The following is a 13,789-nucleotide window of genomic DNA, read 5'->3' on the forward strand; positions in this document are numbered from 1 at the left end:
TCCGGGTCGCGCGGAGGCGCCCCCCCTCCGCCCCCGCAGCCGCCATTTTTTCCCTCGTCACAGCCCTCAGGGCACCCAGACGCGTAACGCCCGGCGCTCCCCACCTCCCCCCTCCGTGTACCTGCTCCCCCGGCGCTCAGCCGAACCGCTCCCCACAGCCTTGTGTCCCCTCCCCGCTCTGCCACCAAGGCCAAGCGGTGATCTCCGTTCGAAAAACGGGTTTTTCTAAAGTGTTGGGGCACCGCCGATCGCGGTTTATCGGTTAACGGCCGCAGCCTCCCGCGGCGGCAAATCCCCTCACGCTCCTCCTCCCCGGCGTGGAGCCCCCTCGCGGCGGCCTCGGGGCAGCCATCACCCGGCTGACGGGCGGGCCGGCCTCCGCTCCGCTCTGCTCGGCTCGGGTCGGCGCTGAACGCGCCCGGTGGGCATCGGGGCCCCGGGCGCGCCACTTCCACGCGCGGCGGAGGCGCCCGGAAGGGCCGCGGACGCTTTAAAAGCTCCACTGTAGCGGTCCCGGTGCTTTTCTCGTTTCCGTGTTACCGTTGCCTCTCATGTTCCCCTCAGTTCCCCCTCCCCGGGTGCGTGTGTGTGTGTGTGGGGGGGGGGGGGGGGGGGGTGGTGCGCTGCCCGTGGGTGCGTGTGCCCTCAAGCGCCGCCCGCTGAGGGCAGCTGCGGCTCCTCCGAGGGCGGGGACCTCCGCTCGCCGGTCCGCTCGGGGGCTTGGCCGCGGCGGAGCGGCCGTCCCACGCCTGCCGACACCCTCCCGCTGCGGCTGCGGCGCCACACGGTAAAGCGGCGCCTGGCCGGAGGTAGCGGCTGGCTCCCGGTCGGCCCAGAGCTACCGGTTGCGCTACTCGAGATAACTGCAAGCGCGCAAGGTGGGTCGTGCCGCGGCGCTGAGGGAATCAGCGGCGACGGGACGAGCTCGGTCTCGCAAAGCGGGGCCGGGGGCGGCGGGGGCCGCCTGAGTCCCGGACCTCCCAGCGGTCCGCGTCTGCGTATAGAGAGCAGGCTGCCAGGGCTCTCCGGTGAAGAGGTCAGCAGAAAGCCTCACTGGCAGGAAAGTGCAGGCGCTGCGCTAGCCAAAGGCGGCTGACGAACGAGGACTGCAGGGTGGGAGCCCCTTGCTGTCTTCTAAAGTTTCCTTGCAGGTTTAAAGAGTTCCTCTAGTGGAAAATGCTACTCAGTAAAGCCCCTAATGCGAAGGCAGAAAGGAGTGGGTGAGTCTTCTGGCTGAAATCTCGCTGTTGGGAGCCCGCTCAGTTTAAGATTCAATCTTGCTTTGCTGTGCAAATGGGTGTGTGCATAGGGGCACGCTGCTGCCCTACCAGCCTGGTGCATTGAACCTTGAGAGATCTGTGCAATGCAGAAATTACATTGATGGCACAGGGTTCCTCTTCTGTGCCTCGTTGTGTGTTCATTGTGCTGTGCCAAACTTCAGGGTCTCTGGAGGCAAGCCAACACTGTTGAGGTCCTGTGACATTGATGTCCTAGCTCAGTACTTCATCCATGTGGAGCTGACAATGGTCTGCATCTAGTAATTTTTTGTGTATGCTTAGATTTCTTTGGTTTTTTCCTTTCAGTGTTTTCCCCAGTAAGCCAAGACAGTCAGTTAAGATCCCCTGCAACAAGGCACAAATGATAATAGTTACAAGGTGGCTATAAACTTTCCTGGTATCAGCCCTGAGTTGGAGAAGAATGATAAAATCAGATCAGCAGCACATTTTGTAGCCTTCTCTCACTGTTTCAAGTACCTGTATTAGAAACTAAATCTTGTATTTTAATCTAGATGCTGCTGTTGACTCATTTTGTGACCTAAAGCTGGTAAACTAAGCACTATGGCTACATATTTAAAAATGAGATGCTAACAACAACAGGTGTTTAGGTGTTCTTTACCTCAAAAACCAAAAAGACATTTGATACCTTGGCTAGGTAGGTGCTGTAGAAGTGTTAGGTATTACACGCTGTAGTGCCTTGAAAAAACAACGGTTGAAGTGCTGGTGATAGCTTAGTAACATGGACTTAAGTCTTTTTGCAATACATGGGCAAAAATGTCTTTGTAAACAATTTGGACAGGTATCTCTGTCTGTTTCTCCACAGGTATGTTTCCAGTTTAACATAGTTAAATGTAAATACTTGTAAATACCAAGTCTGACTATGCTGTAGTGTGTACCAAAATCTTTTGTGGATGTGAAAAGAGGTCATGGCAGGAAAATAAAAAGGCCATCTAGCAGGAAAAAGAAATGTGAAACGTCATTTTTCTGTACTGGTGAAAGTAGCCATGGTGAAGGATCTAGAAATGAAGGTAAATTGTAAATTTGATTAATTGATAAGGTGATACTGGCAGGAGCAAACAGGTGAACAGAAAACAGTTTGAGTAGCATTTCTGCAGGCATTGTATTACAGAAATGGAAGGTAATATTCAAGTACCTGAAAGGTGCCTATAAGAAAACTGGGGAAGAACTGTTCACGAGGGCATGGAGAAATAGGACAAGGGATAATGATTTTAAACTCAAAAAGGGAAGATTGAGGTTGGATATTAGGAAGAAGCCCTTCGATATGAGGGTGGTGGATCACTGGCACAGGTTGCCCAGAGATGTAGTGGAGCAATATTCAAAGACTGGCGTGATGGGGTCTGAGTGACCTGATCTAGTGAAGACGTCCCTGCTTCCCGCAGGAAATTGGACTAGATGGTCTCTAAATGTCCTTTCCAACCTTACACATTCTAGGATTCTGTGATCTATGATTTGAGTCCGGTGCAGGGCCACTAAGATGATGGAGCAGAACATCTTCCTTATGAGAACAGGCTGGGCCTCTTTAGCTTGGAGAAGAGGAGACTGAGGGGTGACCTCTTTAATCTTTATAAATATGTAAAGGGTGAGAGTCAGGAGGGTGGAGCCAGGCTCTTCTCAGTGATGGCAGTGATAGGGGCAACGGGTGCAAGCTGGAGCAGAAGAAGTTCCATGGGAATATAAGGAGAAACTTTTTCACTGTGAGGGTGACAGAGCACTGGGACAGGCTGCCCAGAGAGGTTGGGGAGCCTTCTTCTCTGGAGACATTAAAAGCCTGCCTGGATGCACTCCTGTGTGATTTAGTCTGAGTGATCCTGCTGTGGCAGGGGGGTTGGACTGGATGATCTTTTGAGGTCCCTTCCAACTCCTAATGTTCAGTGATTCTGTGATTATATTGCTCTAGTGGATCTCCCCAGGAATACTATATTCTGGCACTCTCAAACCCCATTACTGTGAAGATATTGACAAAGCAAAATTTGTCACAAGAATGTGCAGCCAAGTGTGATTAAAAATTTAACTTCTTAAGAAAGATCAAAAAACAGCTTGATAAAAGAAATGTCTAAGAGAAACTCTAATACAAAGTTCTACAAGAATTCAAGGATTTGTATTAAATGGCTGAAATGTTATACATGTAAGTACAAGTAGAATTAGCTCAACTTAGTCCAGGCCTCATCAGTGCAGGAAAGGAGACTGCAATGAACTTTAGGGTTGTAGAAGAGCCTTCCTTTGAAAGCAATATTAAACTTGTGCTGAATTTGTGGTAAAAATCATACTCTTGGTAGTTACTCTTATATTCATTTGGACATTGGCAAGGTAGATATCCAGAGCTAAAAAGCTTTTACATCTCTAAGGTATCAGTTTCAAATTCTCTAGCACTGATTAGCCAATATATTGTAAATAAGTGATATTTTGTTCTGTGTAATGCATTGAAGATCGACTGCCACATGCAGCAATTGTTTTCTCATTATTCCATGTGGAATATAATTAACATTGAGTTAATTCAAAATTTTAGAAGACTCTAGGTTTGTATATGTTAGACATCTGTCTCAAAGCTTGAGTTTCTTTCATGCATGCATTCAGGTGACTGGTTTCTTCACACGCTCCCTATCTCGTCTCCTTGCCTTTGCACTCTTCTGAAGGAGTGTAGATAATCTTACTGGGGACAATGCTGGAATCTGTGGGACAAAAAGGACATGCTGGTTTAAAGTTGAATGTTGCCTTCTCATACTGCCACTCCCTCAGGTGAGGGAGACTGATGTCTTTGATTACTTTTTAAAGGAATGTCTATCCAGCTTGTTGAAGATCTTTTTTTATCAAAGAAGAAATGATAGTTTATTCCTTCTACAGAGCAAGTCTTTCACTTGCCTACAGAAAAACATAAAAGGTTGTTGAAACCATGACCTTTCATGCATCTTATGTGCCTAAGGTACGTAGTCTACTGGAGATCAGAAGTCAAACTGTCAAGCAATCTACCGCTGAAATACCTAATGATACAAACAATGCAAACTTGTTGCTGCAGTAGCAGCAATTCAGGGCTCTTCTATGAGTACCTCTACCACTGCAGCTAAAATGTAACGGATGAGTAATGTTACCAGCTTAATGAAGTAGTAGCAACTTGAACAATGGGAGTTTCCATTACTTGTTTCCTTCCACCTTAATTTAGCATGGACAGTAGTGGTTTTTATTTCATTCACTTAACGGCTGTGGACTCCCAAACATGCAGTTGTAGCTTTCCTAAAGTCAGTTCACAGTAATACAGCATGGTCTCCTAGCATACGTAAATTGTTTCCACTAGTGTAACGTCTCTGACGTAGCTGTGGAAAGATGGCTTTGCTCCGGCTCCAAGGCATTTGCTGGAGGTGGCAGCACTCTCCTCTGCTGGAGAGCCCACAGAGCCTGGTACCCATCCAGCTTCCTCACAGCTGACTGATAGCAACAGTTGGGGATGGCTCAGAGGGGACCTGCTGAGCTCCGGACTAATTCTCTCTTTTGTTATCTGCAAAGAAATGTCACCCTACTACAGGAATATAGTTATTTTTCTTTAAATGTCACTCCTTTACACCAGTGACCTCATCTGACTCAGCATAGGGAGGGAACTAAACAAGTCAGATTTTGACATATCTGGAGAATTTAGGGAAGAAGAGAAATAAAATACTGTTATTTGAGCAAACACAAAAATATTTTTGGAACAGTCTAACAGGCCGTTACGTAAAGCAACTAGGACCTAATCTAAACATCACAAGCTTTTGAAAACAAGGACATTGTCTCTTATGTACATACAGTTTATTTCATCCTCTGGTTTCCCAGAAGGTTTTGCGGAGATGTGTGGTACTGTACACGCCACACAAATCCTAATTCCTGAGTTTGCTCTGGATGTTTGACACAGTGAGAAAAACCCATGTCTCTGACCTTTGAAAACAGGGCAGGGTTGAAATGGAATTCACCAGCTTACTTATTTGAAGGCTGCTTGTATTAAAAGCCTGTATAAGACAAGTGAGACCTGTGCTGGGTGTCCTCAGCAAATGAAGCTGTGACTACAGTGTGATCTTCTTTACCATTTGCACTTTGTTACTAAACAGAGCTTTCTTCAGGTAGGCAGAGGGGAAACAAATGTTGGAGGGAAAGGATTTAAACTCAGAGAAAGAACACTGTGGAATATTTTTACTCAAAAATGCACCTGGAGGCACAAGAAAAAGCTGTGGTCCTGTTGTGTTGAAGGGGAGTGTTGGCTAGAATGTTGGCATATCCCTTACACTTTGTTTTTAAAAGTGCCAAGCTGTGCTCAACATTCATATGGACACAGGCAGAAACCAAAGGAGTCGGAACAAGAGACCTCAGTTTAACATTTCATTCAAATGACAGTGCCTCTAATGAGATTACCACTTTAGTTTCCTAGCATACCACCCAGCCTGAAGGATCTCACAGACCCTTTGGGATGTTCTAAACTGATAAGCAAATGGCATGTTACACATATGAGAGTGTCATAGAAGCACGTAGTGTTTGGTTAAGCAGCCTCTCTGGTCCTTAATACTTAGGTCTGTTCAGCTTGCTGAGCAGTCTTATTCTGTTGTGGGCTTTCCTCTCCCCAACCCTGCTTTTTTTATTTTTTATTTTTTTTCCTCTTTCACAGATGACTGGAGGTTTAGATATAGGAAGGTAATGTGCACAGAACTCTTACTCCGTAAAAATGTAGCATTGCTTTGTCTGTGATAATATCTTTACTAGTGAAGCCATAACTTACTATGTTTATCTCACTCATGGTTTAGTCCATTCTATGAAACCTTTGAAATGGAACCAAGAAAGGGCACTGAAAAACAGCGTTGAATTCTTGGGGAAAGGAATAGTGCAATGAGAACTTAGCTTAAATCTTTTGTGTGTGCATGTGAGTTTTAAATAAATAAATAAATTCAGTACCAGTGTTTAGAAAGACACCTACTAGGTAAAGTGGCAGAACTGAAAGCTTTCCTGTTTGAAGTGCAATGAGTGAGTCAGTTTTGTCTCCCCTCAAAGTCATCATCCAAATACCACTGGTTATGGACTCTCACAGGGTAGGTTACAAACGCTGTTAATGTAAATTTGCCATAAATGTATTTGTGAGACATCAGAAATCAGTTTTCAAACTGTGTCTTGCTATTTGCTTTGTTTTGGGCCAGTCCTGCTGGCTTAGTGCAGACTTCACTCAAATCCATGTGAATTGCTGTGGTTTAATTTGAACCTTTAAACAAAAAATATGGTGATGTGCTTTGATCTAGTGTCTGTGCAGAGTTTAATTAACTCCCCTGTACCAATGGCTTTTCTGCTACTGTGAATACAAACCAAGTAAATCTATTGCCTCATGATTTAAAAAAAATATTGACTATCTCCTCAGATAAAGGCTGAGGCCCTGGTAGAATTTGCTCTGCTGTTTCACCATCACTTTTTGTGTCACTCTTTAAGGTAGTTGTATGGGCAGTGTGCCCTATTATCAACGTTTAAACTGAGCTATGTCACTCTAGTGCATTATGTGTTTTTACTTGTCTCTGATTATCAGAGTAGAACTGATGCTTTCTTTTTCTGTTGTTTTTTTCCCCCACCTTAATGTAATGGGAATTTCTTTGTAACTGGAGGGTAAAGGCAAGGATGCTGTGGAGATACAGTAGAGTGGTTCTGGAGGTCCAACACATATTAATGACTTGACAGGGGTGAGCTTAGTTTAATGTTTATAGCTTTATCATGAGAGCAGAAGCTTTTAGCTTGTATCAGTAGTTCTGCTAACAGCTTCTCTCCTTCCCTTTTGTTCTCTGTAGTTTAGCTATTCCCTATCTAAGGTAGAAGCACTATGCAGCATTACTGAACAAGGGTTATAAAGTTTTAGGGAACACCAAACTACTGCAATATAAACTATGAAAAATCAAGAAATGCATTAAGGAAGCAGTTAACTAGCTGTGTTGTGTCATGCCTTTAGAACACTTGCATTAAAACAATGAGACAGGTATGTAATGAAACTATTATTTTGCCATGGAACTTAAATGCTGATTAGAAATAACCTGTAAGACCTTTATCTGCATTCAAAGAGAACACATTTTAATTTTCCCAAAACATGAACTATGGAACTAAGAACCAAACATGAAGTTTTAGGGATTTTTGTGATGGTAAATGCATGTAGAGTATACTTTTTTCTTTTTTTCTTTTTTTTAGTTTAACAAGTCAATGCAAAAGAAGGTAACTCTTTTTTTTGTGTGTCTTTCCTGTTACATATGGAAAGATCTATGTAAAAATAACTTGTTTGCAGTATGTCTTATATCAGAGTGTAATAAACATGTTCTGAAGCAGAAGTTACAAATGGCTATGTAGTTGTTAACAGGTTAGTAAAGAGATTTGGGTGTTTGGGGTTTTAGTATGGGATTTTGTTTTCTTTTATTACAAAATGTGTTTTGCCCCCAGGTAATGGAGCATGAAGAGGGGCTTGAGAAGCCTAGAAAGGTCTGTCCCTTTCCCTGGGGGCTATATTAGACCTCTGAGTCATGAAGTCTTTGCATAGTAGGTGTCTGGTTACAAACCTTTTATGGGCCCTACTCAGCTGGGATATCAGCATCTGCATTATAGCTTCCATCTATTCTTAGGTGATATCCTAGCCCGGCTGAACAGGCAAGGCAGAAAGAGAATTGGTTTTGCTATATAAAACTCTTCCCTCTTCTCATTCTGCATTTTCACACTTTCTCTGTCTACCCCATCCTTCTGTTCTGCAGTGCCTTGCTGTTTCCTTGTGCAAGAGGGAGAAAATGGCTTACAGCGTGACTCTCAATGGACCCGGACCGTGGGGTTTCCGACTGCAAGGGGGCAAAGACTTCAACATGCCCTTGACCATCTCCAGAGTAAGTGAGGAAAAAAAAAATCCAACACTGAACTTCATTGAGCTTCTTTTGGTTGAGAAATAGCAGTAAATTAATCATATGCATTCTCTGACCTGGCTTAGCAAAATAGAAGGTCTTTGCAGCTAGGTCTGAATGATAATATGATATGGACTTTAAATATGCCTATTTAAAACACAATCTGGCATTGATAATGCCTCAGACTGTTCTGGTTAGTATATTTTACAGAATTTTGATACTGGTTCTTTTAAATAAACTTCCAGTTAAATTTTGTACAGTGATTTCCCTTTTTCTGCTGATAGGTGCCTCACTGGTGATTTCTATTTAGGGGGAAGGGAGTAAAACAACTATGAATGGGAATATAAAAATATATTTAGAGAAAATAAGCATGTAACTGCAGGAAAATATGTGAATTGTAGGTGTTTAAATTGGACGAAGATAAGGATAAATGCTCTCTCTTTTGCTTGGGAGCAACAATTGGATAAAAATTAGATATGTCAAGCAGAAAACTCAATAGTGCTTAAAATATGTCCTAAATTATGCAGAAGCCTTCCATTTGCAGCTGACAAATAGCATATGATTTAATAATTAATCACCTTGGTGTATCTGTCAATTACTGATGAGTCCATTTATTTCCTAATGGTTGTTTTTGGGTTTTTTTTTCCCCTAAGAGCAGTATTTTAAGGTGTTGCAGTGCAGTGCTCTTATTACCTGAATTATTTCAGTTTCTTAGAAGTTTTTAACATTGGATGATTTTCAGGAAATTTGTGTTCCCATTATCTACCCTTCTCTTGTCAAACTAGAGAGTTCTGCATAACTTCTGGTTTGGAAACTCTGCTTTCTACTAACTCTTACAGCTCCCCCCTCCTTTTGCCTTTGTCCTTTTTTTTTTTTTTTTTTTTTGACAGTCACAAATCTGTTCCAGAAAGTTCAGATCTTTTTAGAGACATCGTGATTCCTCTGCAAATCACCTGCAGAAGGCTTGTTTTGCAGTGCAATTACAAGATGGGTTACTTATGTAACACTGCTTAAAAGGAATACAAGAATGATTTAATCAGACAAATAGAATGCAAACAAAAGGTCTACTCCACTGCAAAAAAATCCACCACCTACACTGCTTTCATAACTGGGTGGGTTTTGCATCATGAAAAAATAGTCTAAGTTGTGGGTACCGAATTGATATCACTGCAACAATCATAAGTCAAAGTCACCAGTGGGCTTCTGAAATCTTAATGACCCCACTTCATACTATAAAGCTGTCTTATTTGACTTCCCTTATTCCTGTAGATAGAGCTGTATTTACCTTACCATTAAGTCCAATTATGAAAACAAACACAAAACCCACCAAAACCCCTTGCCCCCACCACCACTCCCCGAAAGAAACTTGCTTCGTAAGCTTATATTAATTTCACCATCGTAAATAGTTTTGGTATTTCCTTATCTGACCCAAGGTAAGTACCAAAAGGTGCCCACGTATTTCTGTAGGCATTTCCATTATACTTTGCAGGCTGTGCTGTATGCTGGTGGTTTGGGTTTTTTTGGTAAGTCATGCAGTCCTACCTAGAGGTATGACAGCCCAAGGGCTGGGACTGTGGTACTTGTGCTGTATATGGCACAGTCAGAAATGAAAAAATGGTTTCTTCCCAAAGAACCCATTGTCTCGGATTATAATTTCTTTCTCACTGTGCCTAAAGCCTATATAAGGCTCATGATTCTCATGAGGCTTCTGAGAGCATATGATGAATGGGCGCAAAACTGCAATGGCTGGATTCCCCTAAGTGTGGAGGAATTACCTCTTCACCCGGCTGGCTGCGTTTCCAGCACTAGAAGTGTCAGAAAGCACTGTTAAATGTTTTGAACTCTTCCCCAGTGAGGTCAAATTTTTAGTTGGGCGCATTGTTTTGGAATGCCAGCTGTAATGGAACACAGTGTAATACATGGCTTTTGATTATAATATTCTAAAAGTCTATTTTTCCTTTAGTATCTTTCACATAAATATGCAATGTTACCATGGTTGGGGGGGATGGGGGAAGGAAAGCTGTACTTGTATTCCCAAGATATTCTTGGGGGGTGGAGGGAAGGGAAAATAACTGTGAGAAAAATCACCTTGGTAAGGGCACACAGTTCTAAATACTGCCAGTGGACATCACACACTTATGTGGACCGCACATATGATCCACAGCTGCCCTGAGATGGGATTAGACTTTCTATGCACAAGATGAGTCCTAAACCCAAACATTTCAACTTAAAGGGTTTTATAATTGCTTTTAATACCAGATGTGTTCTTTTGCCTATATATGTGCATACTATCCTTCTATGCAAGCAGATAAAGTTTGCATGCAAACGTGCTCATGATACTCTAAGTGCCCCCAAGCAATAAGGCTCTCTGTGGGTGGACCATGGAGAGAGAAGATTTGTCATTTTTCACAGAGACTCTGTGATCTTCTGTCATGCTGCAAGTTGTGTGGTGAGAGAGTTGCCTCTGAACTCCCAAGAAAGATGACAGCAACAGTCTACCACACTGGGGTTGTTCATCCCATCTATAGTCTTATGCATGCAGATTCCAAGGACCTTCCTGAAAGGGAAAGCTAGTCTGGTGCCAGTATGAAGCTAGCCCGCCTCTGGATATAAAGTGTGGACTGTGGGCTTAGTAACTAGAGCTGTGGTTTAGCTATCTGTTGACGTTGCTCTCTGTCAGGCAGCCCCATACAATTTCCACTCAGCTTGCATTTCTCCAACTGAGAAGTGGGAGAGAAAACCTAAAGGTCTTTAAAGCCTAGTGACAAAAGCACAATACAAGAGATTGTGGCATCGTTAATACATCTGGTCAGGAAAATACGTTTAAAACAGTGGATAAAGAAGGGAATTATTCAGAGCTGTTGAGCATAACACTTCTGTTTCAAAAGGCCCTGTAAAATGTTATCTGAGAGAGACACTCTATTTCTTCCCTTCAGGTAGGTTCAAGTGATCAGCTCACTGCTGAATAGTCAACAGTCAGTCAGCTGGGTGGCAGGTGAAGATGTTTTCTGCTGAAATGGATTGCTCTGCTTATCTGTTCTTTATCTAAAAATAAGTGCCTGACTAACTTGGGGCAGAAAAAGAGGAGACAAAAACAAGTGAAGAAGAGTTAAGGTCATTCTGCAGCTTTCACGCTCCTTTAGCAATGGCGTTAGAAATTGTCTGGGAAGATTTTAAAAAAAAATTTGCAGCCCCCACCCTGCAGACCATCCTACTCTCTAGAACAAATTGTCATGTCATGGGCAGGTAGCAGAGATAGGAAAACAGTATTGACAGACTCTTAGTAAAGCTGAGAATCTGTCAGTCCCACTGAAATGCCTGAGACTTACAGGTTGTTGGCAATGCTAAGAGCTGTCACCAGTGGCATGACTGTATGCAGAAATCTGGTCTTTCCAAATTGACGTGGGCAGCAAAGCAGGTTATTTTCTCCTACTGCTTGCATGAACTGTCTGGAAGCAAACAGAATTCATTAATTTTATAGCCCTAATCCTCTGTAAGAAGGCTTTTAGGCATAGTTAATTATCTAAGTGCTGTGTTGCCATGTTACCTAAGATGGTACAACTGTATAGGGATGATGCAATAGCAGAGCCTCTTCATATATTTGGGAATGATTGTTGCTGAACAGCTAGCTTTTCTAGTGAGACAGACTGGTGTGCAGGCAATGCCACAAGCTGGAAGTTATGCAAGAATTATCATCTGAGATAGCAGAAATGTTCTCCGGAACAGTGTGGTAGCTCACAACTGATATATTCACTACACAATTATCCATGCAGTTTTCTACTTCCTATGAGAGGGGTTTTTTAGTGTTTACTGGATTCAAAGTCAAAAGTCAGATACTGAACCTGAAGGAGACAGTGTTTAAACAAAGCAAAGCTGTTAGGGAATATTTGGGCTTTATTCTATTAAGTGAGGAAGAAGGTGAAATCTGGTGATGACATTAAGTACAGTGAGGGGAAATGGCAAACGATAATAGGAAAAAAATTAAATTAGCTGGTTACTTATTCAGATACAAGCAGTTTGAGACAGCTTTTTTCGGGTGGGGGTCAAAGCCCCCATTCCAGCATTTTGCAGTCGATGTCTCTGGAGGAGCAGGAAGGCTTTTCTCTCATATTTTATGCTCTTTCCTTTAACCAGAATGTTTTCTTGATGACTTTCTGTCCCTCCTTTACTCCCTAGTGTATGTATGTCAACCTCTCCCTGTGACTGCATTTCCTTTAGACGATCTATTGTGATAGTATTCATTTCATTGCTGGCCTTAATGCAAATGGGATATTGGTGACTTACAACAGGCAAGTGATGGACAAAGGGAGTCCCTCTTGGCTTATTTTCTTCTATTCTTGAAGGCAGGGAAACCTCAGATAATCTAGGTCAAGCACTCAGTCATTCTGCAACTATCATCAGACCTGCTGCTCTGACTATTCTGATACATAATACATAAACCGGGGGTTTGAAGTGCTTTATTTCACCTGCTAAATGCAGCTTTTGTCTTTGAGGTGTGATTATGTGAATCATCAGTGCTCATGTGGCATCATCCATGAAAAGAGCTCAGTGTATGAAATACTCAGGCTGAACATCATCTATGCAATTATCAACTCAGTTATAAATACTGTCAGTATTTATTTGAGCTTTCTACTCATGCCAAAAAATACCCCAAAGTGACTTTGCAGCTTGCTTTCCTGTAAAAGAAGGGGGAAAGGAATATAACCCTTCCCTTGAACAGGAGGCATAGAGTTAAGAGTAAGAAACTGAGAAGTTTGCAAGTAGAGATAACCAAAGTTATAGTGGCTTTATGGAGTAGAGGGAGGAGGTTTCTTAGCCCAAGCAAATAGGTCCGTGATTCAAATGAGTTATGGTAGGTTTTTTTCTTGTTTTAACACTTAATGATGTTCCTTGGCAACTGGATATTCTGGTCTGAGCCTTTGGCCTAGAATTGAGAATATAATTGATGTAGTATTTGAGGAAGTCCTCTGATTTATTTAATTATTATTAAAGTTAATAATTTTGCAGATCCTTTAGACTTAGTAAACACAGCAGGAGTTAACCATTTAAATTATTAATTTAAAGCTGCTGAACTGTTAATGCTTTATAATGAAAATACACAATAAACTTTTGCAGTTAGCACATTTTATTAGTGTCTGCTGCCAGAACTCAGTAAATGGTTGTCTTCAGAACACAGCAGATAACCTTGTCATTAGCTTCATTCTGAATACAGTATTGCAAAATATTCTCCAGCTAGTGGAACACCAAAAGGGAAATTACTGTGAATCTGTTAATGTTAACTTCTATATTAGCAATAGCAGTTCCCACATCCAGTCACTCTTGTCTAATTAGTAGCATAAAAAGTATATAATTTTGCAACTATAAAATTTAGACATTCTAAAAAAAAAATGAACCCCAAAACTTCAGTAGCACTCTGACAGTATCAAAGCAATGTACAAGATGCAATGGCAGTCTTTATAATCTAGCCTCCAGAGTGGACTGGAGCTAGATTAGAACATAATTTGATATAGTTAATTTGGTTTGTGTGTAGCTAGAAGGTTTTACACACAGGTACATGCAATACCACCATTTTAATGCATAATATAGTTAAATAGTGTTCAATATATTGTGAGATATTGCCTTTGTTTA

The 13,789-nt window shown here is 42.2% G+C and overlaps 1 protein-coding gene across 2 annotated transcripts in view; it reads left to right on the forward strand.

The window, feature by feature from the left end:
- The first annotated feature begins 814 nt into the window (after positions 1-814).
- LDB3 (LIM domain binding 3) overlaps positions 815-13,789 on the forward strand; it is a 79,475-nt gene continuing 66,500 nt past the window's right edge. The window contains exons 1-2 of one of the 2 annotated variants that reach the window (XM_084265596.1): positions 815-878; positions 8,021-8,146. In XM_084265596.1, coding sequence (XP_084121722.1) covers positions 8,054-8,146 — 93 coding nt within the window. In that variant the 5' untranslated portion in view covers positions 815-878; positions 8,021-8,053. Of the gene's footprint in view, positions 879-7,883; positions 7,920-8,020; positions 8,147-13,789 lie in introns of those variants that run through there. The other variant, XM_084265595.1, reaches the window with a different exon arrangement.

The sequence above is a fragment of the Gallinula chloropus genome, assembly GCF_964237585.1.
Source record: "Gallinula chloropus genome assembly, chromosome: 5".
In the NCBI taxonomy this organism is placed as follows: domain Eukaryota; kingdom Metazoa; phylum Chordata; class Aves; order Gruiformes; family Rallidae; genus Gallinula; species Gallinula chloropus.